The sequence below is a fragment of the Gadus morhua genome, chromosome 1 (assembly GCF_902167405.1).
Source record: "Gadus morhua chromosome 1, gadMor3.0, whole genome shotgun sequence".
NCBI classification, from domain to species: domain Eukaryota; kingdom Metazoa; phylum Chordata; class Actinopteri; order Gadiformes; family Gadidae; genus Gadus; species Gadus morhua.
In genome coordinates, this window is record NC_044048.1 from 19151645 (window position 1) to 19179508 (window position 27864).

A 27864-nucleotide genomic window follows, 5' to 3' on the forward strand; every position below is an offset into this window, starting at 1 on the left:
CTGCCTATGCTCCTATTAATTGATATGCATGTAGCTATTTGTATTCTATTTTGGACAATGCTTCATAACAACAATTGATCAGGGCTGAGTGATTTGCAATGATTCAATAACAAAGAGACAGGTCCTATGGGAGAAAATTATTGAGGCTTTAAGGAACTATGGGGAACACCTTGCCCATATGTTTGATACCAGTGTGGAAAGGAGCCGAGTTAACGGGGGCCCTGTCCCAGGGGATTCCCTTTGTCATTCAGAACACCTCCTGATAGTTTTCTGGTCAGACCCCTTATGGTTTTTAGTAGATCAGACATCACTAGGGTGACCAGAGACCTCTGAGACAGTTATTTATCCCTCTTTGGTCAATGACATCATTCTATTTCTCAGGTCTCTTAGATTTTAAGGTTAAGTATAAAGTATATGGGTAGATAAATATATAAGGTAAATATTGTCACAATAAAGCTAAACCTTAGACGTTTCTGTATAAGTGGCCCCTCAGAGGGACGACTGGCTCAGGTCACCATGAGAGGGGGAGACGAGGAGGGTGTCCAAAGGAAGAAAGGCCCTCCTGCAGTCTGCCTGTCTCATGGTACCATCTCTAACTTAGAGGTTAGAGTTAACGAGTCAATACTCCAGTTAGAGTCAGACACTGCCAGCTTTATGAATGTACACAACAGACACATACAATGATATTGTTGTGAATTTCTTTAACGCATGTTTCATTGTTTCAACAGAATTGGTTACACAAGGCTCATCCCTTAAACACATGTGCTAAGTCATGTCTGTTTAAGATCAGGTTAATGAACAAGGTGACGAGTGGATTTTAATCCCAGAGTATTTCTCTACCGCACATAGGATATAACTGTATTGTTTAATATGCAACTTCTTCAGAATGTAATGATTGAGATGTTTAAGTTCTAATTTCTTCACACTGTAATGATTGAGATGTTTAAGATGTAACTTCTTCACACTGTAATGATTGCGATGTTTAAGATGTAACTTCTTTACACTGTAATGATTAAGGTATTTATTATGTAACTTCTTTTTACTGTGATGTTGATATGTCTTTACATTGTAATATAATGGGATTACAGGGTGGGAAGATATGTGTATGCTAAGTAATTGCGGAACAGGAGTGGGAGACACAAGAGGAGTCCAATGTGGTTCCGGAAGTAAAAAATCCCATTCATATTCTCCATTGAGGTTTTGAATAACAGCCATTATGTCGAGACATAATCGAGACATTTATTTTTCCCCTTGTTTTGTACCATTTCAAATAAATTACCTTTTTGATAAAAATGTAAATCTGTTTGACTCCCTTTATTGTTTGATGGTGTACGAGTCCACCATTACATAATTTGGGTTAGCAGGGAAGACCTATGACAACATGTTCTCTTGGAGGACTTCAAGAACTTCCTCCCTGAACCTGTCACTGTGCTCCTGAACGAACAGGAGGTGCAAAAGCTTGATGAGGCTTCCGTTCTTGCAGACAAGTTTGTGCTTGAGCATAAGCGCATTACGAATAGCGGTTGGGTAAGCCAACTAAATAGAACACGACATCCTCCTAAGAGTCAACCACAATCTGGAGGTGGAAATGAACCTCCGCGCTCATTCCCCCCTTCACTCTAGGCGTCCTCCCACCAACAGAGCAGAGGTAACTTGCAATTATTATAAGAAGGTAGGCCATATGAAATATGACTGTTTGGAGCTTCGTAAGAGAAAAGGCAATGTGAAAGGTTATGGCTTGGTGGCTTCTGGGGCTTGGTGGCTTCCTGCCTTCTTTGAATGATGCATTGAATGTTGTGCCTGAGGTTACTACTGAGGTGGATGAATGTTCAATTTACACGCCCTTTGTCACCAAAGGCTCTGTGTCTTTGCCTGATGGGCATTGTAGTGGGCCAGTACGCATAATGAGAGACAATGAGGCAGCTCAGTCATTTATGCCGTCTGCTATTTTTACCTCTGTCTGAGAGTTCTTCGACTGGAACATGTTCTATTCTAAATTACTCCTTTTCGGGGGGGGAACGCCTTCCATTCAGACATAACGCCACTCCGACATTGACATCTAATTGTCGTAGTGGCGGCCCTACCATTTTTTTCAAACGTCCCACCACTCCGACAATTTCTGTTTCCATGGTCAGAGTGGCGGTACTTTGCTTTTTTTTCAAACGTCCCGCCATTCCGACATGAGGTCATTCATATAAATTGCATTACTATTATCATTGTACTTAAATTAATGAATATGATTATTTCTTAGTTTCATGCGCTGTAGTGTCCTACACTGACATTCGTCATTGGTGATTGGGACAGTCCCGATTTTGAGTTGTGTGTCGCGAGTCCCAGCAAAAGCCTGTCGGGACGCTATAATGTCCTGGGTTCCAACATCCACTATGAAATGTCCCCTTTTGTCCGCGATTACATAGCCAACGTGGCCTTATTATAGCCCGATCACTAACTAAAAAACACATAGAAAGATTTAAGTGTCCAGCATGTGATTTCAACAATGTGAGAGGGCATACGCAACAGGGATAATTGTTGCGTATGCCCTTATCACACGGGCCAATTTTGATGACACCTGTCCGCAATTCCACAGCAGCAGGCTGTCAGCAATCAAATCGATTTTGGAGCAAATTCACTCCTACAAATATGTGTAGGCTAATTTGAAGAGCGTTTGTCTCTGTGTTGAGGTCATGTTTTCGGAGCTCTACGAGGTTGACGTCTTACACACACACACACACACACACACACACACACACACACACACACACACACACACACACACACACACACACACACACACACACACACATACACACACACACACACACACACACACACACAGTGTACTGTTTGTTGTGTAGAAGGTTTTCGTTCCAACAAGAGACTTTTTCCAACACTTTTGTACAGTTAGTGGTTCCTTGTAAGTTCAGGAAAGCTGTGCTAAACCTAGCACACAATGATCTAGCTGGACACACTGGGGGGCAGAAGACTTGTGACAGGATTGTGCATCGGTTCTTTTGGCCAAGGTTAAGGAAAGATGCTTCGGTTTATGTAAAATCTTGTCATGTGCCAAATAACTGGCAAACCTAACCAAAAGCACCTTTCCCACCATTACAGCTGAACCTGCGGTGCCTAATCCTTTTGAACACCTCATAGTTGATTGTGTGGGTCCATTGACTCACGCTAAGGCAGGACATCCTTTCCTACTGACAGTGATGTGTACATTTACAACTTATCCTGCAGCGTATCCACTAAGGGAAATTATGACTAGGTCTGTGTTGAAGGCTCTTGCTAAATTTGTAACAACTTTTGGAATTCCAAAAGTCCTTCAAAGTGGCCGAGGGTCTTTTCTTTAGGTTGGTTTACTTGTTTGTTTGAGGTTTGTAGCAAACCTCTCTTTTTAGTATGAGAAGTGTGACGACCCTCTTTATCCCCTTTTGGTCATAGCTGCCACTACAAGGGCAGGGCTAGGCCTCAGAGACATAATGACTTAATTGACCACACCTGAGCACTGAGGTTATATAAGCAGGTTTTCACTCTCCTTCAGACTTGTTGATGCAGGCACTCTACTTTATTCTCTTTGAGTCTATATAGTCTCACATCTACACATTCATCGCATCCACTCGCACACCAACCATATCCTTGCATTTAAAGATTATCCCTAGACATTTGTTTTGTATCAATTCAAATAAATTACCTTTTAGATTAAAAATGTAATTCAGTTTGACTCCCTTTATTATGTGATGGTGTACGAGTCCACCGTTACAATATATGAACACACACATACAGAATCCCATTCACAAATATATATATACCGAGTTTAAACAGTACTTTACCTATCTTGTTGAAATTATTTATTTTGTTTAATTGATTATTGATGCTTTTTATTTGACTTAAAGGAGCATTTCACCGGTGGAGGCATGAATATGTATCGAAATTGGGTCCTATATGTAGTCGAATAATAAAATAAAATTCTAATTTGGTGCAGTCATGACCGAGAAAAGGCAGAAAGTGACTTTTTGGCGCTTGTGGATTGAAGACAACTCCCACCATGCACAGCTTCGCTGGCGGCCACTCCCGCTGATCATCTCCGCCTATCGGACACCTCCTTATCCAAATCAGCGTGGAGCTTGAACCGACGTCACTTGAGTAGCGACACTTGCACAGAAGCATACGGCCGACATCTTTCTTTATTCTGGGTGGAAATAGTAACATAGTTACGCAATTAAATGCGTTTATGTAAACATTTTTAGCGAGAAATGTGCATTTTAATTTCATAATGTTCGCTCGTTGAATGTGAAGGATGTTTGGTTTGATAGTTATGACGAAGAGGGAACGCTCCATTCACTTGCATGGACAGCGTCTCTGGTTGCTAAGCAACCTCAACGTCTTGGCGGACTATCTGCTGATCAACACTACGAATGCTGGAAACACACCACCAGACACACCATGTGAAGTTATTTAACCCGATTATTGTTATTTATATCCGAGATTATTTAATCTAACCCGATCTAAACTCTATCATGCACACAAACACGGCGGCGTTTGGGTTTCCTACCTCGGACTCCTAAATCCAGCGCAGCCACAGGCGCGTTGGCGCGTTGAACCATTTTTGTGACACACAATGATCAAGCCTCAAGTTAGGCACGTTACACGCGTTTGGTGTGGCCGTAGCCCGTGTCCACCAAAAGCGTTTTTTTATGCGGTTTCACCCAAAAAATCGGCTTCGTGTGGACGGGGCCAAGAAGGCAAACACACGTCACTATCTGCCAATGGATCGTGGATGCCTGGGCTGATATAACAGTCTCAACTGTGGTCCAAGCTTTCACGAAGGCAGGAATAATCACTGAACTGCCAGGCAACAGCAGCGACACTGACTCGGCTAATGACGAGAGGGATCCGGGCATGTTGGATGCCGTACTCGCCAAACTGTTAAATTCGGACACACAAGAATTCGAGGGATTCGTAGACGGGGAATGAACTGAAAAAGTGAGCTTATTGTTAAGAGATATTGATATTGATGAGATATTGTTAATATGCACATTAACGTTTGAACATCGTTACCATGGGAGTGACCGGAGTTGTCAGAACGCTTAATAAAGTTTGACTTTATCTGACTGTTTTGTTGACATTCCCTTTAGCACAGCTCGGTCTAGTCGATGCATAACGCAACCCCAGTCAAACGTTTGACTGCAGTATCTTCTATTCTATGCGCCTTATAATCCGGTGCGCCCTATACATGAAAACAGTTCTAAAATAGGCCATTCATTGAAGGTGCGCTTGATAATCCGGTGTGCCGTATAGTGCGGAATATACGGTAGCCCTCGTTTGTATTTCTTTCGAAATGGTGAACTTTTGCATGGAGCCATCTTCTATGTCAGATCCAGTACCCTCCGCCAATGTACTTCAGTTTTATCAACAGCCTCTGTTATCTTAGCCCCAGACGCTGTGGATGTTAGTTTCTGCTGGTGAAGTCCCACCCACTGGCACTGCTCTAATAGGTCTGTAGCGTCAGTGGGTCCCACCCCCTAGAGGGGGGTGGGACTAGTGGTTGTAGTCGTACGAGAATCATCCCCTCTTACACTTCCTATTTTCTTGTACGCAAAAATCGTCATATTGCGTCATAAAAAACAGGAAGTGTTGGAGATCGATACGGATCTCTCCAGTCTCTCCAGAAAATAAGGAAATGATGCTAGACCATTCAAAAATATGCGGGGGGTTCTAAAAATACAAAGCTTATGTGAAATGGGTGAAGTTGCCCTTTAAGTGAGTCACTGATGCCTCCACACAGTGTCTCCTGACACAAAAGATTGCACAGCTGAGAATTAGAAGGTTGAAAGAGCATAAGCATTCATCAAATATTTGCTGTGCAAATATTTGCTGCTCAGCAATTATCAAAACAAAGACCCCAATGGGCTTTTTGTTTTGATAATTGCTGTCAACTTCATGCGTTCAGTTGACGTGCCCTAGTAAGTATTTTCTTTACTAGGGCAGGGCAGGGGATATACCTCTTTGCATATCAGCTATAGGTTTAACGCGTCAAATGAACGCAGAAGTGGACGTGCCCTAGTAAAGTATTTTCTTTATTGGGGGAGGGCAGGGTATATAAGGGCCGGGCATTTGTGTCTTGTTAATTTTGTCTCGACCGAAATCCAAGCTATTACTCTCCCGTTCACTTATTTTGAAAGTTGACTCTTTCACAACTCTGGCAACATCATGAACAAGCTACATCTACTAGCAGGTAACACTTTTCCTTAAATTAACAATAATTTGACATCAAATGTTGTTCAATTTGAACCTTAAACTGAATCTTTGCTTGAAGGTGTTTGCTTTGCCCTGGGCAGCGTGGGTGAGTTCAGAAATATCAAAACCGTATATTACATAACACTGTACAAGGTTGTCTGATGAATGTCAAAAGTTAATCTACTTTGATTACTGAACTCATCAACACAGTTTAATGGTAAACTATGTTTTTTCATGTTATTGTTGTCCAAGTCTCCTCTTCTAGACTAGGGTGCTACTTCACCAACTGGTCCCAGTACAGACCTGATGCTGGGAAGTTCCTTCCTTCTGATGTAGACCCAAATCTGTGCACGCACCTGATTTATGCCTTTGCTGGTATGAACAATGCCAACGAGCTCGCTACTGTTGAATGGAATGACGAGGTGCTCTATAAATCCTTCAACGAGCTCAAAGAAAGGTGAGCTGCACTTCCAGGACAATCAGGAACCCTTGATTTTAACACCAAACACAACCACCTACTTATTTGTGTGTTTGTTTAGGAATCCCCTCTTGAAGACACTGTTAGCCGTTGGAGGATGGAATTTCGGCACAGCAAAGTGAGATGGTTTATATTTATTATGTGTATCATTTCAATGCTTGTAGAAAATGCTTCTCTTCCGACTTCAGAGCATAATTTCTCATATTTGTTCAACAGGTTTACAAAGATGGTGGCGACGCCCGCTAGTAGAGGCACGTTCATCCAGTCCTCCATCAGCATGCTGAGACTACACGGGTTTGACGGACTGGATCTAGACTGGGAATACCCTGGAGCGAGGGGAAGCCCCGCGGAGGACAAGCACAGGTTTACACTGCTCTGCAAGGTTAGATCCAACGCACCTTATGGGTAATCTTTTCCCCAGGTGGTCACATTCACATATTTAACCAAGAAACAGAATGTAGAGCAAAACAGTTGCAGTATTTCTTGTATTACAGGCGCTAAAATGATTGATCGATTGGAAATATGATCTTACTTCTATAAAATAGCAGGCCTGTCGAACATGTTACTCGGACAAGTTGGTCAGGGCGCATATGCCAAGCAGCCTGCAGCTCACACACACACACATACAGCACGCGCAAACGCACACATACACCGCACGCACGCACCGCATACACACACACACACGAGCACGACGCAGACGTTTCAAGACGAAGGCAGCGCAGGACACCGCATACAAACACATCGCACACACATGCACACACGCAGGCACACACATGCAGGCGCAGACACACGCTGCACACACATGCGTGTGGACGCAGACGATGAAAGACAATGGCAAGATCGATCCCGCATCTCGCACTGTCTTGCGATATTGATTTCCCCTCCTCCCCCCTTCCGTCTGTTTTAACGGCTCCGCCGTCGACAAACTCTCCCAGATTAGACACTCTATAGACTGTAGAAATGCGATAAAAGAAGTGAAGAGACAATTTCTCACGTCGACAAGGCAACAGCAGGCCGTTCATTTTATCATAAAAAAAACTTTAAATTCAAACATTGCGCCGACCGGCATATCAACACACAGTCAAGTGATCTTAAAGATACAGCGTCCCTATAACTCAGAACGAAAACATGTCAATAACACAGTATGGTGAATTATGTCTATAGAGTTCACCACAAGACTACAATTTGTTGCTAAAATGTAATTACACTCCTCCTTGAGCCTCCCGAAATGTATTTACACTTTGTTGCTGAAACTTAATATTCCTTTTCGTCCTTGAGCCTCCCGAAAGGTCTTGCCATATTGATATCCCCCCTCCCCCTGCCGACTATTTAAGTAGTTTTATTTTTCTAATGTTTTATGTGTATGCTATATGTGACTGTAGGCTACTGCTGTCTGTCCTGGCCAGGTCACTTGAAGAGATGTTTAATCAAAATGACGTATTCTTATGGCAAAAATAGTACTCTTACCTTAAACTCTTACCTCAGGTAGCCAATGTACAATCTGCAATCTTGCCCTCAAACACCCCCTTCTTCCTCTCCCCCTCCCCCACACAAGCCAGTGCTTTGTTTCACTATAGTTAGGTAGGTTGCTGCCTTTGTTGTTACACTTAGTTTCATTCAGTAAATTGCTTCTGTAAATGAACACAATTTTCAGCTATTTGTTATTATTATGTTAAACTAACCAATAGTAGTTGACATGCATGTTTTAAATGTCAATACACTTTGAGCCCTGAATAACAGTAAAAGTTTTTGAATAATTGATTTGCATGTATAGTATACTATATTTTCCATTGAACAATTACCCCTTTAACCAATAAATTGACTCATTTTATAATGTAATCAAATGCTCACACACTAGCTGCTTTCAGACACACGTGTAATTGTGTGATATTCTTCTGCTATTCTCCTGACGGGCCGTAGTGTGAACAACATATCCTGACATTTGTACCCTGAAAATCTCCGGATTAATACTACCCCTGAGGTAGTATTTTAATTTTTATATTTGAGTGAGGAGTAGAAAGTCGCTATTTCTCACACCACTTTAGTGGCCGTGTTGATGACACTTCTGCATGTCATTGACTGGCCCCCTTAATTATAATCAGCCTGTTACCTTTTTTCCGCTGAATGGTTAAAGACTGGGACTGACGGTATAAGTCTTATTATTTTGTGAGCTTATCTCGATTATCTATGTGTGAAAGAATAAGAAAGAAATTTCCTGGTTACCAGAAATGATGACCCCCAGCCCACCCTCAAAACACACACACACAGACACACACAAGACCTTAACCCCCCCCACACACTTGATTCAACCATTTCAAACTTGATCAGAAATGCTAATTTCTTTATTTACGGTTCAAAATATGCTTTATTAAAACATATTTTCAACCTAACATTGCACTAGAGAGCTCACCGAATTTTCAGCAGAAAATGCATTTTCTAGTTTTTATTTATTCTTCTTGTCTAAGTCGTTGCTATTCTTGTCTGGGCCTTATTGGGTTACTGGCTTACACACCTCATAGGAAATGGCGTTGGGGTAGACCGGGATAACGCCACAACTGAGGATCCTCTATCCACCTAGCATTTTATTTATTTTTTTAACCTTTATTTTATACACAGGCATGACTCATTTAGACAAACAAATGCACTAAAACTAGTCAGGGGACGGGCGTAAAGGTCTGAACAGGGTGTAATAAATAGGAGACAACATCAAAATGAAAGGGTTGTATGGGTGTGTGTGTGTGTGTGCATGTGCATGCCTGCCCGAGCATGCGCGCGCGTGCGTGTGTGTATGCGAGCAGATGCGTGTGTCTGGGTGCAAATAATAATAATAATTAAGATGTGTCAATGTTATATAGTGTGTGAAGGGTGTTTGCAAGTGAGAAACTGTGAATCAACAGGAGCAGGGGGGCTATTAAGTAGTCCCTCCAGGATTTCGCGGGCCTTTTTTGAGATTGTTGCGGCCTAAAATGCCTGATGTTGCGTGAGCTTTTCCAAAAAGTTGCGATGAAGTTGCAGTGTTTTTTAGGTTTTTGTGGCAATCACAATGCGAGAGGAAGTGAAAGTTGCGATAAAAGTTACGAAAGTTGCGATTTTCCTGATGCTAAATATTAAGATATTACTGCAACTTTCCCGAGTAATATGTTAAATATAAAGTTATTACTGAAAAAAACATTAATTAAAAAAACAAAAACACTGAGAAATGGTCCCATGAATAATTGATTTGTGATTCTTTCCGCGCTGGCAATTGACGAGTAAGGTCTCGCTGCAGCCTGTAGGACAGACATCCAACGTCCAAGTGCTGTCACGTGACGACAAGATGGCGGACGTGGTGACCATGGGTGAGACTTCTTAGCTGTGTCCCAATTCCTCTACGAATAGTCAAATCTCCTAACCTTTATGCCTCCTTTACTTAACCTTTGTGGAAAACGTCATCGGGGCAAGGAGAGATGAAAATGTGCTTCCTTTCGAACAAAGGAAAAGACAGCGCTGTTATTACATTATCTTACGCATGTGGGGAACCACTGAAACCCAGTTCTTAAAATTCATAATGTTGCGCAAGGGCTTTCATAAGTGTGCCATAAGCTAAATCACCATTTTGTTCACTTATTAAGCAATAGATAGTAACTTAACTGATTCTAATTTATTTATTTAAATGGACGGCACTCAGGGTTAGATGTCGGGCTGACAACCTGCCTGGAGTTTTGGTTTGGATTGTGGAGATTCACCATGCTCTCAATCATGGTGGGGTTCAATATGGACCATTCTTCCTAGACGGATATGCCCCGAGTACACACGCAGCCTACGAATTTGCAGGGTGCTTTTCATTGCTACAACACGGGCCATCAATGGCAATTCTAGACGGGGGCCTACAGGGGCCAGTGCCCCTTTAGACATGTCCCTGGCCCCCCCTGTGGCCCCCCCGTGATGACCAAATAAAATAACTATGATTTTACGGAACTAATTTGATTTTCTTACGGTGTATATTGTGTGCTTAATAACCAGCAATATATAATTTCATTTCGATTAAAATAATATGTTTCTTGGAATTGATTCTTATCAATTTTATTTCCTGCTCTTCTCTTCAAACAAACCAATAAAAAAAAGACAAATATTATGTCTCCTCCATTTCGGACACTTTGCGCCTACCTCGGGATACCGAAGATAGGTGGTAGAGTTCCTCTTGCCATCTCTCTGCCCTCCTCCGTGAAATGAGCATACCGTCTGCAATGACCCCACACACACACACACACACACACACACACACACACACACACACACACACACACACACACACACACACACACACACACACACACACACACACACACACACACACACACACACACACACACACACAAATAGTTTTTGTAGGTCATTGTTACGGTTGTGTTAATATTGGAATTCACAGCACATCTGCTTCAGAAGTACTACCCTTCAGTATGGAGATTCTCCAACAAAGTTGAGCACTACCACTTCCTGTGATGTGTTATGTCCTGCTGTGGAAGATAACAGTCAGAATTAACTTCCAAAGACTGCAATGAGAGTAGATTGTTGGTACTCGACTACATCATAATTTTGCAATAACTTTAGCCATTTCATTTTCGTATATTTTCCTTTATATATATTTGTATGTGTCTAGTTTACTATTTGAAATTTCGTTGAGATAAATAAGTTGCAGGTAATTATAACTATTATTTAAAGTGTCTGCTATCGTGGATAAATACGTTAGCTTAAGGAGTGGACCAATCAAAAACACATTTCACAAACGCATGTTTTTGCAATCACAACTAGGTTGTTTCAGTCATTAATTTTAGTTACTTGCCATCGTTGTCATCTTGGTGAAGTAGTCGAGTAGGCGAGAAGAGAATGAAGCTCTCCCGCGCGATTAGCCAGTGACGTCAGTGGGGGTGGCAAGTGGAATCACGTGAAAGCACTTGGACGTTGGATGTCCATGTCCTACAAGCCGCAGCGAGACATTATAGGAGTAGACTTGGATGCAACAGCCTGTCTCATAGTGATCTGCCTTCTGCCTGCAGTTCTTTAGTTATATTTTGCGGTGGCAAAATGCTTATCAATGGAAGATTTATGCTTAAGTTCCACCCCAATGTTGCATGCAGTGCAAAATAATTTCCCCCCGCTTTCATGTAGAATACCAGGATACTGTTTGGACGCGCATATGCTGCATAAATGCTTGAATCGCTTGATCGTATTTAACACGGAAATAAGGCGGTAGGTCGATGTCAGTTCAAGACGACGCCGCTGATTGGTCAAATTTGCGGGAAAATTGCGGCGGTTGGTTAAAATTGCGACAGCGCCCTGAATTAGCCGTGACTGGTTAATGTTGCGTTGAAGTTGCAAATCGCAACATCGCAAAATCCTGGAGGGTCAGTTATAGTGATGGGAAATTCGGCTCTTTTTAGTGTGCCGGATCTCTTGGAACGGCTCACCAACAAGAGCTGGCTCTTTCGGCTCCCAATCTGCTCTTCATATTACCCTTTACGTATACCTTTTATAATGGTGCCGTGCTGTAATTCCGACCGTCATACAGTCTTGGAATCATTTTTTGAGTGAGTGTTTTCCTGCTTGGAGGAACATACATAGGATTGAGAGCCTGTGTGAAACTTCTGAATCCCTTGTCCTCCACAATTGAGAACGGTTGGAATTGCTCCCGCGCCCCCTCCCTTCTAAGTTTGTTTCGTATAAGTTTGAGGATGTCTTTCGTTTCGTTTCGTTTATTCGGATCCCCATTAGTTGATGCCAAAGACACCAGCTACTCTTCCTGGGGTCCACACAAGAAAACAACGTACCAAACAACAGATAAAAAAGGAAAAGCATATAACAAAGAAGAAATCAACATACAAACAACAGATGAAAGAAAGGAAAAAAAAAGGATAAGTGAGTAGATAAATAAAAATTAGTAATACATACTAGTATCCAGTGCTAACAGCCATGAGGTGTTGCTTCACTTGTTTTTTGAATCCAGCTTTGTTCTGGGTTTTTGAGATGTGATCTGGAAGGGAGTTCCATTCTACCATAGCCCTGCATAATACTGTACGTTGTTTTGAGTTTGTTTTTATTGTTGGAATTGTGTAGTTACCACTGGTGGCATGTCTGGTGGGGTATGTGTGTATATTAGAGCTGAGTGTGAGCTGCCTAAACAAACAGTCGGGGGGTTTTAGTGTGTTAATTTTTTTAATGAAAGACAGAAGTGATGCTTTTAGCCTCTCATCAACTTTCAGCCAGAAGAGTCGGTCATGCATGTTTTTTACGTTTGTTCTTGATGTGCACTTAAGGGCAAGCCTAGCTGCTCTGTTTTGTACCCGTTGAAGCTTCCCTAGATTTGTTTTTGTTGTACCTGACCAGACTACCGAGCAATAATCTAATTGTGACAATACAAGGGTCTGCAGAACCTGTTTGGACAGATGAGGTGTTAAAAAAGAAGAGCACCTTTTAACCACAGATATGTTTCTACCCATCTTTTGCACCAGTAGATCTATATGTCTTGACCATGATAGTTTAGAGTCTAAAGTTACACCCAGAAGCTTTGTTTCCTGTACTTGCTCAACAGCAACATTGTTCAGTACCAGGTTCAGCTGGGGTTTAGAGCTTAGTGAGTGCTTTGTCCCAAATACAATGCTCTTAGTCTTGGAAATGTTAAAGACCAGTTTGTTGTCAGAGACCCATTTAAACACCATCTGCAACTCTTTGTTGAATGCTGAGGTGATTTCTTTAACTGTTGGCGCAGACATATATAGTGTTGAATCATCTGCATACATAGACATACAGGCTTTTTTTACAAACAAGTGGGAGATCATTTGTAAAAATTGAGAAGAGCAATGGTCCTAATGAGGATCCCTGAGGAATTCAACATTGTAAATGTCTTGGGTTTGAGAGGCTTCCATTAAAGAAAACCCTTTGTTTCCTATTGGTTAGGTAACTTTCGATCCATGCTACGGCAGATGGAGTAAAGCCATAGCACTTGAGTTTTTTTAATAGCAAGTTATGATCAATTACATCAAAGGCGGCACTAAAATCCAGTAGCACTGCTCCTACAATATTTTGTTGATCAATATCTTTTAGCCAATCATCTGTCATTTGCGTGAGCGCTGTGGAGGTTGAGTGTCCCTCCCTGTAAGCATGCTGGTAAATGCTTGTCAAGTTGTTCATTGAGAAGTAGCATTGTATCTGATCAAATACAATTTTTTCCAACAGTTTGCTCATAACAGGTAATAAGCTGATTGGTCGACTGTTTGAGCCAGTAAAGGCAGCACAAGTGTTTTTCGGTAGTGGGATTACTTTAGCCTCTTTCCAGATTTGAGGGCACATATTATTGTCAAGACTCAGATTAAATATGTTGCATATTGGAGTGGCAATATGGTCCGCTACCATCCTCAGTAGCTTCCCATCCAGGTTATCAATACCAGGTGGTTTCTCATTATTGATAGACAATAGCAGTTTTTCCACTTCTTCTATAGTCACTTTACAAAATTCGAAAGAGCACTTCTTGTCATTCATTATTTTGTCTTGTATACATGAATACAGTGGCTCACAGTGTGGTGTTGGCATTTCCTGCCTGAGTTTACAAACTTGTTAGTAAAATAATCGTTAAAATAATTGGCAATATCTACAGGTTTAGTTAAATAAGTCCCTTCCACCTCAATGAAAGATGGAGTCGGGTTGCTCTTTCTGCCCATGATGTCATTTAGGGTGCTCCAGAGTTTCTTTCCATCATGTTTTATTTCATTAATCCTGGATTCATAAAATAATTTCTTCTTTTTGTTCAATTTAGTGACATAGTTCCTAAGTTTACAATATACTTGCCAGTCAGATGTGCAGCCTGACCTTTTTGCCACTCCTTTTGCATCACCTCTCTGAGCCATGCATTCTTTTAATTCATCATCGACCCAGGGAGCCCTAACAGCTCTAACAGTTAGCTTTCTGACAGGTGCGTGTTTATCCATAACGGGAACTAACAGTTCAGTGAAAACACTAAGCGCAGTATCTGGGTCTCTCTGTTTACTGACATCAGACCAACAAATCTTTCTGACATCATCCACATATGAGTCAAGACAGAAACCCCTGTACGATCTTTTACATACAATTTTTTAGCCCAGCCATTGGAACTTTAGCCTTCCCAGATATGCCCACTAAATTATGATCACTGAAACCAATGGTGACAGATATGGCTTTTGAGCAGAGTTCAGCAGCATTGGTGTAAATGTGTTCAATGCATGTAGATGATACAGTTCCTGTCTTGTTAGTGAACACCCTGGTTGGTTGGTTAATAACCTGAACCAGATTGCAGGCACTGGTCATACTAAGAATTTTCTTTTTCAGAGGACAGCTTGATGCAAGAAAATTTATGTTCAGGTCTCCCAGGACATAGATTTCTCTTTTTTCATCGCACGCTCTATCAAACATTTCACACAGATTATTGAATGTTCTTGAATGTTGTTGCGGTCAAAAGCTGCTGCAAAATGAAAGGAGTTTCGGCCGAAGGTAGTCCTGGTGAGTGGGTTGATGAGTTTGATAAGCTCAGATGATCTTGTGCGGTAAGTGTTTCTAGTTGGAGAAGGGAGGAAAGGTAAGACGGAGTCTTGCCCAGGAGTGTCTTATAAATAAACTGGAGCCAATTTCAGAGTCGGCGGGTTTGGAGGGAGGGCCAGTCAACCGGTTTGAGAAGTTCACAGTGGTGTGCATTAAAGGGAGCATTGGTGGCAAAGTGTAAAGCTGAATGGTGAAGAACGTCCAGTTTGTGCAGCGCTGTTTTTTTTGTCCCTCTCTGATAAGATGTTTATATCAATCATGTAAAGAAGTCCTTTGGTTTGTTCAGGAACTAATGGAGGCTTATGAAGCAGAGGCCACAGCCACAGGCCGTCCCAGACTGATGCTTACTGCTGCTGTAGCTGCTGGGAAAGATACAATTGATGGTGGATATGAAATAGCACAGATCTCGAAGTATAAACCCTTTATTTTCCTTGAAGATATTTCTCCTTGAAAGAGAATTCTGTGTGGCGAAATTAATGGGTCCTTTTTTTAATTTTTCAGGTACTTGGACTTCATCAATCTTATGACCTATGACTTTCATACTAGTGCGGAGAGCAAAGTAGCACATCAAGGCCCGCTGTACAAGGGGACGCATGAGACAGGAAAAGCTGCTCAGTTCAACACAGTAAGTGTAACATTGTCTGAATACATGTATCCCTACATTTTGACGCATCCTCACTATCTCTAAGCCGTGTTTTCTTTTTTCCGACAGGACTTTGTCATGAAGTACTGGCGGGATCAGGGAGCGCCTGCAGCCAAACTGAATTTGGGTCTGGCTACCTACGGCCGAGCCTTCCACCTGTCATCTCCACTCAGTGAGTCCGGAGCCCCAGCCAACGGGCCCGCTGCTGCAGGCCCTTACACAAGAGAGGCTGGCTTCTGGTCTTACTATGAGGTACAGTTGGATGGATAGGATATCCAACCAGGAAATAAAGCATTTCCTGTGGATGCGATGTAATACAACTTACATTCATTTGATCAGCTTAGAAAAGTGTTTGGTATGACGTTCCTCGCAATAAACCAGGCAACTTTTCTCAAATCTAAACTTTTCTCAAATCTAAACAGATTAATTCAACTCATAGCAATTAACTGCATCTCCCCAAAGTCCGAATAACAAGCATGTAACATTGCTTTGTCTACTCAACGGACTGTTGACCAAACAATGGTACGAAGGAATCCCCCGGAAGGATTTCCAAACGACATCACTCCCTTCACAAAACCACAGTGTGGCACAAACCAATACAGGAGGGAGACTAAATTGACGCTCCAAACTCACTGCACAAACAAATTAATTCTAACGGTCGAGCCCCCATTTTGTTATGCACCTGGCCTAGGGGCGCCAGGCTACACAACAAAAAAGATGGGAGACAACAGTTTTCCAAACAAATTAAGTATTTATCAAATAAACCAATTGAAGTGTTCACATCATGATTCAAAATATGGGATGTGGAAGGCAGTAAATCAGTAGTGTGGAGTGTGTATGCATGAGTGGATTATATGTGTGTGGGTTGTTTCAACAGAAGTGTTGAGAGGTGTGCATGGCTAGGGAGCTGAATGGGGAATGAAAAGAACAGCGCCCGGTAAGGATTGGGGAAGCAGGCTTTTATAGGGCGTTGGCACCCGGGCCCAGGTGCACGCCAATTGCTCTTGATGGCCAATCAATTATGTCACTGCTCCCCAGCACTAGAAAAAACTAGAAAACAGAATGAATAGGGGACAAAGCAAACAACAACAAACCACAACCAATAGCCTTAGAACCCAAGAGTGCAACAACAAACCACCATAATACACAATATACAGGGAACCGTCCCACTTGACACGTGGTTGTTCTTTTCTTTTAGATTTGCACTTTTATCCAGCAAGGTGTGGTCCGGTGGCTAGATGATCAGCAGGTTCCATATGCCACCAAAGGAGCGGAGTGGCTGGGATATGACAACAAGGACAGCTTCAAGAGCAAAGTAATGCTCTGTTAAATCTATCTATTAACTACTATTTAAAGTAGTGTAACAATATTTAAATAGCCAAAATGGGCATGACAATATTAAAACTGTTTATTTTTATTCCATAGGTAGAGTACCTCAAAACCAACAACTATGGAGGAGCGTTCGTTTGGGCTCTTGATCTAGATGATTTCTCAGGACAGTTCTGCAATGAGGGGAAATACCCTCTGATGAGCCACCTCCACGCTCTTCTGAATTCAGGTAAACACCCATCTCCACACTCCACCTTCACACTGAAAACATTCAAAGCATCTTCGATAGGAGCTGAATGTTCCTTTTCTTGCCAGATGGGCCACTTCCCGTTCCCACTGCAGCGATAACAGTCCCGACTTCAGAGCCACACGTCACTCACAGCAGCACCACCGCTAGCCCCGTCGGTAACGCCTCGCTTAAGACTACGGCTGCTGCCACTGCTGCCCCCACCACCACCACCCCCACCCCCACCACTACCCCCACAACCATCCCCACCACCACCACCACCACCCCCACCACTACCCCCACAACCATCCCCACAACCACCACCACCTCCACCACAACCCCCAACCCCAACCCCCCCACCACCACCACCTCCGCCCCTGTTCCCAGCACTGCGTTCTGTGCAGGCAAGCCAGACGGCCTCTATAGCAATGATAATGACGTCAAGTCCTTCTACCAGTGCTCCCATGGGATGACTTATACACACAAGTGTCCTGCCAGCCTTGTCTTCAAGGACAGTTGCAAATGCTGTAATTGGGCCTAGGACCTAACATTGATATCTGGCATTTAATGTACGCACTTTTTGTATATCGCACTTAGTTATAGTACTTAGTTGTGTAGCATCTTATCCTAGCTATCTTCGTAGTCTACGGGGAATGGGTTAACTTAGAGATTTTTTGTGCTCTGCACTTGGTTCTGTGAACATCCTTACTGTACCGACAGAGAGATATTGTATCACCTTCTTAGCACAAGTATACTCATTGTAAGTCGCTTTGGATAAAAGTGTAATAACTGATTATTATCCAAGTGCAATATCTGTTTACTTATTTACCAAGGAACTACATAATATGTAAAATTATGAAGTTTCAAATGCAAATTATGTAAAATTATTTGAAGGTTTTGATGGGGAACACAATATTCACTTGTTGTTGATTGGTGATTTCTGTGTAATTCTCCATTCAAATATGTCCCCCCTTTTAAAAACGGGTCTTAGTCTTTATTAAATATGTTTTCAAATAAAGATTTCAAATACATTTTTACTTTGAGTTGTACTACTACACTGTTCTATTGACCCCTCTACCTGCTGTGATTCAATAAACATCATACTTTAGAAAAAAAACGTGAGACAAGGACACACAGAAACATGCAAGCTCAATGTGTTTTATCCATGGAAAATGAAACTAGCTTGTACTGTTCAGCTTGTAATTAAATAATACATTGCAACACACCACCAGCCACACACACAAGGGTGTCTGTTTCAGAAAGCCTGACATGTAGTATGTATCAAAGTCCATGCACAGAGATCTTTTCTTTACTGTGATCTCCTGGCATTACCTGAATATCCAACTGCCTGGCTGTCTATAAAATAGAAAAACATTTAAGTATGAGGCAATATAAAAAAACTCAAAGTATGGATGTTTTAACAATGTTCTTATCAATAATAAATGTGTCAAGTAAATTCAATTGTTCAAAATAAACTGCAAACCATCCTTTTAATTGATATGTATGTAGCTATTTGTATTATATTTTGGACAAGGCTTTACAACAACAATTGATCAGGGCTGAGGGGTTGGCAGTGATTCAATAACCAAGAGACAGGTCCCATGTAGTTAATGATTTGTGTCTTGTTTACTTTGTCTCATCCACAATCTAAGCTTATTCTCTCTAGTTCACTTATTTTGCAAGTTGACTCGTTCACAAGTCTGGCCACATCATGAACAATCTACATCTACTAGCAGGTAACCCTTTTCCTTAAATTAACAATAATAAGAGAACCTGGGTTTTGTCTGCAGCTCAATTTGAACCAAAAATAATCTTTGTTTGAAGGTGTTTGCTTTGCCCTGGGCAGCGTGGGTGAGTTCAGAAATATCAATACCATATACCACATAACACTATGGTTGTCTGATGAATGTCAACATTTCTGACATCGATTTTGATTACTGAACTAATCAACACAGATCAATGGTAAACTATTACTTTTCATGTTATTGTTGTCCAAGTCTCTTCTTCTAGACTAGGGTGCTACTTCACCAACTGGTCCCAGTACAGACCTGGAGCTGGGAAGTTCCTTCCTTCTGATGTAGACCCAAATCTGTGCACGCACCTGATTTATGCCTTTGCTGGTATAAACGATGCTAACGAGCTCGCCACTGTTGAATGGAATGATGAGGTGCTCTACAAATCCTTCAACGCGCTCAAAGAAAGGTGAGCTTCACTTCCAGGAAAATCAGGAACCCTTGATTTTAACACCAAACACAATCGCCTACTTATTTGTGTGTTTGTTTAGGAATCCCCTCTTGAAGACACTGTTAGCCGTTGGAGGATGGAATTTTGGCTCAGCAAAGTGAGATGGTTTATATTTATTACCATGTGTATTTTAGTTCTTTAAGAGCAAGCATCTCTTCCGACTTCAGAGCATAATTTCTCATATTTGTTCAACAGGTTTACAAAGATGGTGGCGACGCCCGCCAGTAGAGGCCCGTTCATCCAGTCCTCCATCAGCATGCTGAGACTACACGGGTTTGACGGACTGGATCTAGACTGGGAATACCCTGGAGCGAGGGAAAGCCCCGCGGAGGACAAGCACAGGTTTACACTGCTCTGCAAGGTTAGATCCAACCCACCTTATGGGTAACCTCCTCCCCAGGCGGTCACATTCACGCCTGAACGCCGGAACAGAAGCCTGAGGACGGAGGGATGCAAATGAGGGTTACTGGTGTGAGAGAGGGCGGGAGCGATTATACCACCAGGTGTGAGCATGATTAGCCGTTACAAGCTGTTTTGAAAATCTGCCTCTTCTTATGTCACAAGTGGGCATGTCCACCTAGATGTATGACAGATAGATGAGCAACGTTTGCTACAGTCCACTGGTTAGGCTGGTGGACTGATCTATCCAGCACACATCTAGGTGAACACGCCCACTTGTGATATCAGAAGAGGCAGATTTCCAAAACGGCTTTAAACGGCTTATCACACTCACACCTGGGGATATGTCACCTTTAAAACATATTTTCAACCTTAGTTTGCAATACAGCACTCACCACATTTTCTGCAGTAAATTAATTTTCTAGTTTTTATTTATTCTCCTTGTCTTAGTTGTTATTCTTGTCTGGGCCTTATTGATTTCGGTCCAGGGACAATCAACTGGCGTAAACGTCTCATAGGAAATGGCGTTGCGGTAGACCGGGATAACGCAACAACTGAGGATCCTCTATCCGCCTAGCATTTGGCCCACCATCGAAATAAACAATGTTCATTTCAATCATGTCAAAAAGTGCTTTGGTTTGTTCAGGAACTAATGGAGGCTTATGAAGCAGAGGCCACAGCCACAGGCCGTCCCAGACTGATGCTTACTGCTGCTGTAGCTGCTGGGAAAGATACAATTGATGGTGGATATGAAATAGCAGAGATCTCGAGGTATATAAAGAGTAAGAAAGGCATTTAAGGGGAAATAAAGGGTCTATAGATAAACCCTTTATTTTCCTTGAAAATATTTCCCCTTGAAAGAAAAGGCTATGTGGTGAAATTAATGGGTCTTCAATTGCTTTATTTTTTAAGGTACTTGGACTTCATCAACGTTATGACCTATGACTTTCATACTAGTGGGGAGAGCAAAGTAGCACATCAAAGCCCGCTGTACAAGGGGACGCATGAGACGGGAGAAGCTGCTCAATTCAACACAGTAAGTGTAACATTGACTGAATACATGTATCAATGAACTTTGAGGCATCCTCACTATCTCCAAGCCGTGTTTGCTTTTCTCCGACAGGACTTTGCCATGAAGTACTGGCGGGATCAGGGAGCGCCTGCAGCCAAACTGAATTTGGGTCTGGCTACCTACGGCCGAGCCTTCCACCTGTCGTCTCCACTCAGTGAGTCCGGAGCCCCAGCCAACGGGCCCGCTGCTGCAGGCCCTTACACAAGAGAGGCTGGCTTCTGGTCTTACTATGAGGTACAGTTGGAAGCATAGGATATCCAACCAGGAAATAAAGCATTTCCTGTAGATGCGGTGTATACAACCTACATTCATTTGATCAGCTTAGAAAAGTGTTTCGTATGACGTTCCTTAACTTTTGTTTTTTTAGATTTGCACTTTTATCCAGCAAGGTGTGGTCCGGTGGCTAGATGATCAGCAGGTTCCATATGCCAGCAAAGGAGCGGAGTGGGTCGGATATGACAATAAGGACAGCTTTGGGAGCAAAGTAATGATCTGTTCAATCTATCGATGACCCCTCTCTAGACTACCACGCTGTATATTATATAATTTAAGAGGTCCCCTTTTTACCACCAGTAATTGACAATTAGTAATATTATTTTTTCGTTTTGCCAAGGTCCAGTACCTAAAAGCCAATGGCTTTGGAGGGACGTTCATCTGGGCTCTAGATCTGGATGACTTCAAAGGAGAATTCTGCAGACAAGGAAACTACTCCTTGATCAGCTACCTGCGCTCTGTCTTGCATTCAGGTAACACATTCATATGTATTTAGTGTCATAATAGCATTTATGTTTTATTTGAATATTAAATAAATACAAAACAATTATTTTTAATTCAGATCCCACCCTTCTACCTACAAACGCCTCTCCACAACCCACTAGGGGACCCCCCGCAAGGCAACCCACTGCACGGGGACCCTCTGCAAGGGGGCCCACTAGGGGACCTCCCGCAAGGGGACCTACAGATGATTTCTGTTCTGGTAAACCAGGTGGACTGTACGTTAAGCCTGACGCCCCAGGGTCATTCTACAGCTGTGCTAATGACATTACCTGGGTTCAGAACTGCCCTCAGGGCTTGGTCTTCAGAGGAGGTTGTAAATGCTGTGACTGGCCCTGAAGCAAAGTCCTTTCCAGCAGTCTGCCAATGTATTGTACCAACTGTTTAAACAATAATAAAATGAAGAGTTTAAGGCATGGCTTCATTTCATTTCATTCATTTATTAGTCGGCATGCTCATGCCATAGCTGTTCATTTTCAGTGCATTAGAAAAAACAATTTACAGCTTACAAAATGAAGTGAAAAGGTAAAAGCATTCATTATTATGTGCAACATGAGGTAAGGCTATAAATCAGCATCAAGAATGAGGAAGGCTTAAAATTCCTGTGTGTAAACAATTTAACTCTTTTTATACTGTTATTATATTGGTTGAATAAAAGACATTTTCTTGAGGTCAATTTCCAAATAAAATGACTTAAGAAAATAGCTTATTGACTCTGCTTAATGACTCAAGGAAATAGCTTACTTAGAATCCGAATAAAGTACCACAGAGTGAAATCATTTGGTATCATATTGCACAAGGCATGAAATGCATTTTGTGTCGACATGTAAGATCAATAACCAATGTATTTGCAACTTTCTGACAAGGTCTCATGCTAAACCATCACAGCAGAGCAAATGCAACACAATATTTTCACCACAAAATGTCACAATAAAAAATGAAGAAATATTCCCAGCTGTATTGTGCACATTCTGATAGCAAACGTTCCCATAGCAAACCATGTCCATCAGAACTCATGAACCCCACTGTGAGTTTCCGGTAGCTCCTTAACGTCACAGTTTTGAATCAAAGTGAAGTAAAATCCTACTATGTCCTCATAGTTTTTTTTGGATATTCTCTCATTGATGCCGTGAATCCTGAGAAGAAAAGGAGCTGGTTTGTTTCTGCCGTTACATTTATCAACGCTACAATGCGGCTTCAGCCAGATCTCACGAGAGAGCACTTACCTCTGAGCATCCCCTGCTTTAGCCCAGATCGGAATAAAGCGATAAATATCGGCGACCAGATCTTTGAAGTGACGACTGTCTGTGTTGGCTACACAGATACCTGGGAAACATATCACAGGTCTTAGGGTGGACTTTTTACATGAGACAGAGCAAGACAGCTTGCCAACAAGACAAGACACAACAACTTACCAAGGTCATGTGCCTTGTCGTTACGGCATATTTTAACTTGGTTTTTGCTAATGTGGTACAATTCCCAGACTTTTGGGACGCTGACATGATGTGTTTGACCTAATACATTGATGTTATATGTGAAACTGAAATTGAGTGCCTTTAGGTAGATGATACGTTGATTTTTCCTACCAGGCGCAACTGTTAGTTGTGGGAATACATCCAGTATGCTCTTCTTGATGATCTGAAAGCCATATGAGGTCTCACTGTAGGAGCTGACGGGCAGCGGGTCAAAGCCATCCACCACCTCTACCTTCACACGCTGGTCCCCTACCGTTGAATCAACCAGGTCCAGAACCTACAAAATCCCAAAAGTCTACATGAACTGAGCATACAGGACAGAATCAGAATGTGTCTTGTGATTTTTGGTTGCCAATACTTGGCTATATGGAGAGGACTCAAAATGTTACGCCGCCTCCTGCTACGCTGTCCAATACTCCCATCTAGTGGTCGCTTGACTCCACTTCCCCTCATTCTCCCGATACAACTGCATCAATCTCCACTCTCTCCACTCCCTACTTCAGCCGGCGCCAGTTCGTCATTTACAACTACCCAGTCAGTATCAGCGTTTTGCAAAAATCAGCTTGTTTTCCCTGTTCCTCCTAGTAACCCTTTTCCCTCTCCTTTAGTTCTCCGTCCGTCACCCTGCTTAGCTGTTGTCGAACCCTTGCCTGCCTGACTACCCGCCTGTCGCCGAGCCCTTGTCTGCCTGACTGCCTGCCTGCCGGTTAACAAACCCTTGCCTGTCCATCCATCGCTTGCCTAGCCCTGGCTAGTCAGTTACCCCTGTCCCAATAAACCCCATTTCTTTTTACTCCGCCTCCCTGTGTGGAGCGTTTGGGTCCCCTCATTCTGTCCCCCTAACACAAGAGAGTCGTTATCCAAAACCAACGTAATATACCGTTAACTACTACTATAACTTTGTTTCGCAACGTCTCGCATGAAAACCGCTTGGACAGTTTCCAATACAACAAAGTCTCTCAATGATAAATGGATGATAATGATAAATGATAAATCCTTTCACATTAATTGCTAAACAATGACCAAAAATACATAACTAGAAAGAGCTGCGTAGAACATCTGGGAGAAAGCTTGCAGGATACTCAAATAAACTTTACTTATTGCTCTGTGGGGTAAAGGGCAGGAACCCCTTCCAAGTGGGGGTGGTATAGAATATCACTAGATAAAACTACATATTATAAATACAAAAGAATGGAAAAAAATATATATTTTTTTAACTTACCTCTTGTAATGACTGAGCCGAATGGATCCGGAAATTGACATAGGCTTCAGCAACAGAAGGGAGCACGTTAACCTGGCAGGTGGAATAGAAGTTATACTCGCCATCATATGAATTCTCAAACAAATCGTCACCGTGAGTCATGTCATCATTCTCTTCATCTACCTTCACCCCAGCATTAAACATGGTGACAGCAGTGGTAGTCCTCGAAAAAGCATTGGTTTCGGGTTTTAACGCCAATAGTCTGCAAAGTAGACCATGCTCATTATTTATTGTTGTGCAAACGTCATAATGGGTATCGTACCTGAAGGACGCTTGCTGCTTGAGCCATTGGATTACCTGCCAACAATCGGTGCAAACAGCCACAGGTTCGATGCCAAAAAACGTATCGGGAAAATGAACTGAAAAAGAAGCACGTTGTACTTAGCAAGCGCATCCCTGAAAGGGGGTTGATTTAAAAGCATATAAAAAATGGCCTACGGGAAAAACTCAGAGACTTTTTTTTCTGTTTCTCCGGGTCAGCCAGGGGACTCGCGGCTAAACCGCCTCACCTTGTGGGCCAGGTGTTCAAATGTACCCCGCTCAGGGCCCTGGCCAAACAACATGGGCATGGGATTGTCCTCCAGCCTACGAGAAACACCATGATTAGCAGGCTTTGTAGTGTCTGTGTGACTCGACTAATGGAATTATCTTGATACCGCATTGTGAAAAACAAAAAGAATAAATATATGAAAGGACCCTTTACTCAGTACCTTTTGACGGCTGCAGCCAGAATACCAATGCTACTCTCTCTTGGAGGCATCGAGGAGTGACCCGGGGCGCTGGTCACACTGAGCTTTACAGTGGCACTGCCCTTCTCACTCACCCCTATTCTACAACAAAAAACATACAAGGCCAAAAGCATCACATATACATGCATTTGGATGTGTTCTTCTGGAATGTGTTTGACGGTTCTCACAGCAGACCGATGGTGGTGTGGTGCCTCTTACAGAGCGGCGGGTCCATCGAGACCCTTCATGACTCCATCTACCACCAGTAGTCCCTCATCCAGGAGGAAGGACAGATGAACGTTGCGCTGCTTCAGCAACCGCACAATGTTCAAAGCCCCGTTCAAACCCGACACCTGTCAGAATGCAGCGTTCCCATGGTAGAAAGAGACGAGGGCAAAACAATCAATTGACAGTTGGACATCATTCATTTAGTCCGAAAATTCTGTATCATAAACTATCTTTTTTTTTAATGAAAGATGCAAGTGTAACTCATCATACTTCTTCATCATGTCCAAGCCCAATGTAAAATCCTCTCTGTGGTCTGTAGCCTTTCAAGAGTAAATACTCCAGAGCCTGTAACATACCCTGGGGACAACATATACATTTATTTATTATACATTAGTTACATTTTTATCACGAAGAGGGAGATGCATTTGAACTTGCTGCTGGTGAGAAAATAAACTAACTAGAAGAACTTGTCTGCCTGCTCCTCTGCATAGCCTCCCTCCTTACCCCCCACCGCCCCTCATCCCTTATTCTCCTAAAAACACCCGCTTACGAACTTATTGTAAGTTGTACATCCTGGTACAAAAAAATAGCACGTAGCGAAGTATAACATCTTATCCTAGCTATCTGTTGGATACAGATCTGTATCAAATTACGTTATGTCAGTTCGTTGGAATGCGTTAACCCAGAAATTGTAAGTGCTTGGTACTTGTTCTCTGACCATCCTTACTGTATCGACAGTGATAAATGTTGTTTCTCTTCTGACAAATGTACCTATTACTGTAAGTCGCTTTGAATAAAAGCATCTGCTAAATGCCCTACATGTAAGATACATATGTCTTCATTATGTCAACGATTCTCTTAACAATTTTGTCATATAAGGTTATGTGTAGCTAGCCACATATAGCCATATTGTATTGGGGGAAAAGAACACTATCAACCTCTCACCATCACACACTCCTTGTCGTCAAGGGTCCCTCTACCGTAGATGAAGTTGTCTATTTCTTTAGCAGAGAATGGAGGAGCGTCCCAGCCATCAGACTCTGAGGCAGGCACCACATCGATATGGGCCAGCAGCATGTAGGGGACCAGGTCAGGCTGTGAGCCCTGCACCGTGAACAGGTGGCTGTAGTCGGCCACCACCTCATGTTGAACCAGGCTTGAACTGAACACTGTTGGGAAAGCTGACAAGACAGTCAAAAAGATGCAATACAAATATCATAGGAAAATAATTATAGGAACATTTCAGCCTACAGAATAAATGGACAAACGCTCCGCAGTGGACCACTTAGTTTAAGACTATTTGAATAATGTGGTCTGTTGTTGTAAACCTACCTTTCCGTAATAGCCTGCTGAATTCATGAAGCGCGGTGGCGTTGATGTCTGTCGGCGAGTAGGAAACTGTGGGGATCCGGATAGCCTCTGTACAAACAACACGCTGTCAGCTGTCAATGCCAATGGCCAATGCTTTAGATTATCTGATCAAATGTGACACGTTTTTGAACAGTGGAAAGACAATAGCACCTTTAAAATTCGTAAAAACCTCTTCTCTCTGGCGCTGGCTAATGTCAAATCGGATTTGGTTTGTCTTTTCCCAGTCGGCGAGTTGAAGTCCAACGTTGACATTTAGAGAAAAGGTCCTCAAAGTGGCTATAGTAAGGATTGATATAGTAATAAATAGTAATGCATACAATATACTTTTTACACAACGGAATAATCTTGACTTTGTTCCAGGAGCTGCCATGTTTCGCTGCCTTCGCTTCGAACTAGACGAGACTAGAGTTGTGACGTTCACGAACGAACCGAATCTTTTGAACGGTTCTTTAACATGATGGGGACCGAGTCGCAGTGTTGAGCCGTTCGTTTTCTTTTTCGTTCTTTTTTTTTTTATCGCTATCACGCTCACATCATGCGCACACAAGCTCCTCGTCCTACTCCACTGAGAAGGAGAGCGTGCCACGCGTTTGTTTGTTCCACGGGAGAGGCAGAGTACTGCAACTATGAGCCAAAGAAAGCGCAGCAGCATCTCTCTGTAAAAATATTGTTTACTAAGATTTGCACTAATGTTACAAAGGACAGTTCAGGGGGGTATACCATGCTGAACATACCCAGGCTTTCTTGGGAAAACCTGGCTTGACAGAGCCTCAACTCGCAATCAGAGTTAAATGGTACCACGAAGCTCACTTTAGATTCAATTAGTTTAACCAGGTTTTCCGCTTTAGGTTC

At 42.4% G+C, this 27864-nt stretch overlaps 2 protein-coding genes across 3 annotated transcripts; one reads left to right on the forward strand and one right to left on the reverse strand.

Moving 5' to 3' along the window:
* The first annotated feature begins 6195 nt into the window (after positions 1–6195).
* Positions 6196–22367, forward strand: LOC115546646 (acidic mammalian chitinase). Of its 2 annotated transcripts, none has more exons than XM_030360287.1 (11): positions 6196–6235; positions 6317–6343; positions 6490–6694; positions 6777–6833; positions 6932–7097; positions 15549–15673; positions 15764–15887; positions 15975–16157; positions 17104–17220; positions 21789–21921; positions 22011–22367. In XM_030360287.1, the coding sequence occupies exons 1-11, from the start codon at positions 6211–6213 to the stop codon at positions 22286–22288; spliced, it is 1440 nt and encodes a 479-aa protein (XP_030216147.1). In that variant the 5' UTR covers positions 6196–6210; the 3' UTR covers positions 22289–22367. The 2 variants fall into 2 exon arrangements, with proteins under 2 accessions (XP_030216147.1, XP_030216143.1); XM_030360283.1 differs by lacking the exons at positions 6196–6235; positions 6317–6343; positions 6490–6694; ... (4 more) ...; positions 15975–16157; positions 17104–17220 and adding exons at positions 19068–19196; positions 19285–19311; positions 19458–19662; ... (4 more) ...; positions 21227–21409; positions 21543–21659.
* Positions 22368–22369: 2 nt separating this feature from the next.
* pm20d1.2 (peptidase M20 domain containing 1, tandem duplicate 2) lies at positions 22370–27538 on the reverse strand. The gene is made up of 13 exons (XM_030360273.1): positions 27163–27538; positions 26974–27060; positions 26587–26822; positions 25912–25998; positions 25633–25766; positions 25396–25515; positions 25195–25270; positions 24983–25044; positions 24809–24887; positions 24647–24718; positions 23536–23701; positions 23176–23275; positions 22370–23085 (listed from the first exon to the last, which is right to left on the reverse strand). The coding sequence occupies exons 1-13, from the start codon at positions 27380–27382 to the stop codon at positions 22956–22958; spliced, it is 1569 nt and encodes a 522-aa protein (XP_030216133.1). The 5' UTR covers positions 27383–27538; the 3' UTR covers positions 22370–22955.
* Positions 27539–27864: the final 326 nt, after the last annotated feature.

Coding starts and splice junctions, on each gene's coding strand:
- LOC115546646 (XM_030360287.1), top strand. CDS start 6,211: ATGAACAAGCTACATCTACTAGCAG. Junction 15,674..15,763: donor GAAATAGCACAGATCTCGAA/GTATAAACCCTT, acceptor TTAATTTTTCAG/GTACTTGGACTTCATCAATC. Junction 15,888..15,974: donor AAGCTGCTCAGTTCAACACA/GTAAGTGTAACA, acceptor TTTTTCCGACAG/GACTTTGTCATGAAGTACTG.
- pm20d1.2 (XM_030360273.1), bottom strand. CDS start 27,382: ATGGCAGCTCCTGGAACAAAGTCAAGATTATTCCGTTGTGTAAAAAGT. Junction 27,061..27,162: donor GGTTTTTACGAATTTTAAAG/GTGCTATTGTCT, acceptor TTGTTTGTACAG/AGGCTATCCGGATCCCCACA. Junction 23,276..23,535: donor ACAACTAACAGTTGCGCCTG/GTAGGAAAAATC, acceptor TATGTTTCCCAG/GTATCTGTGTAGCCAACACA.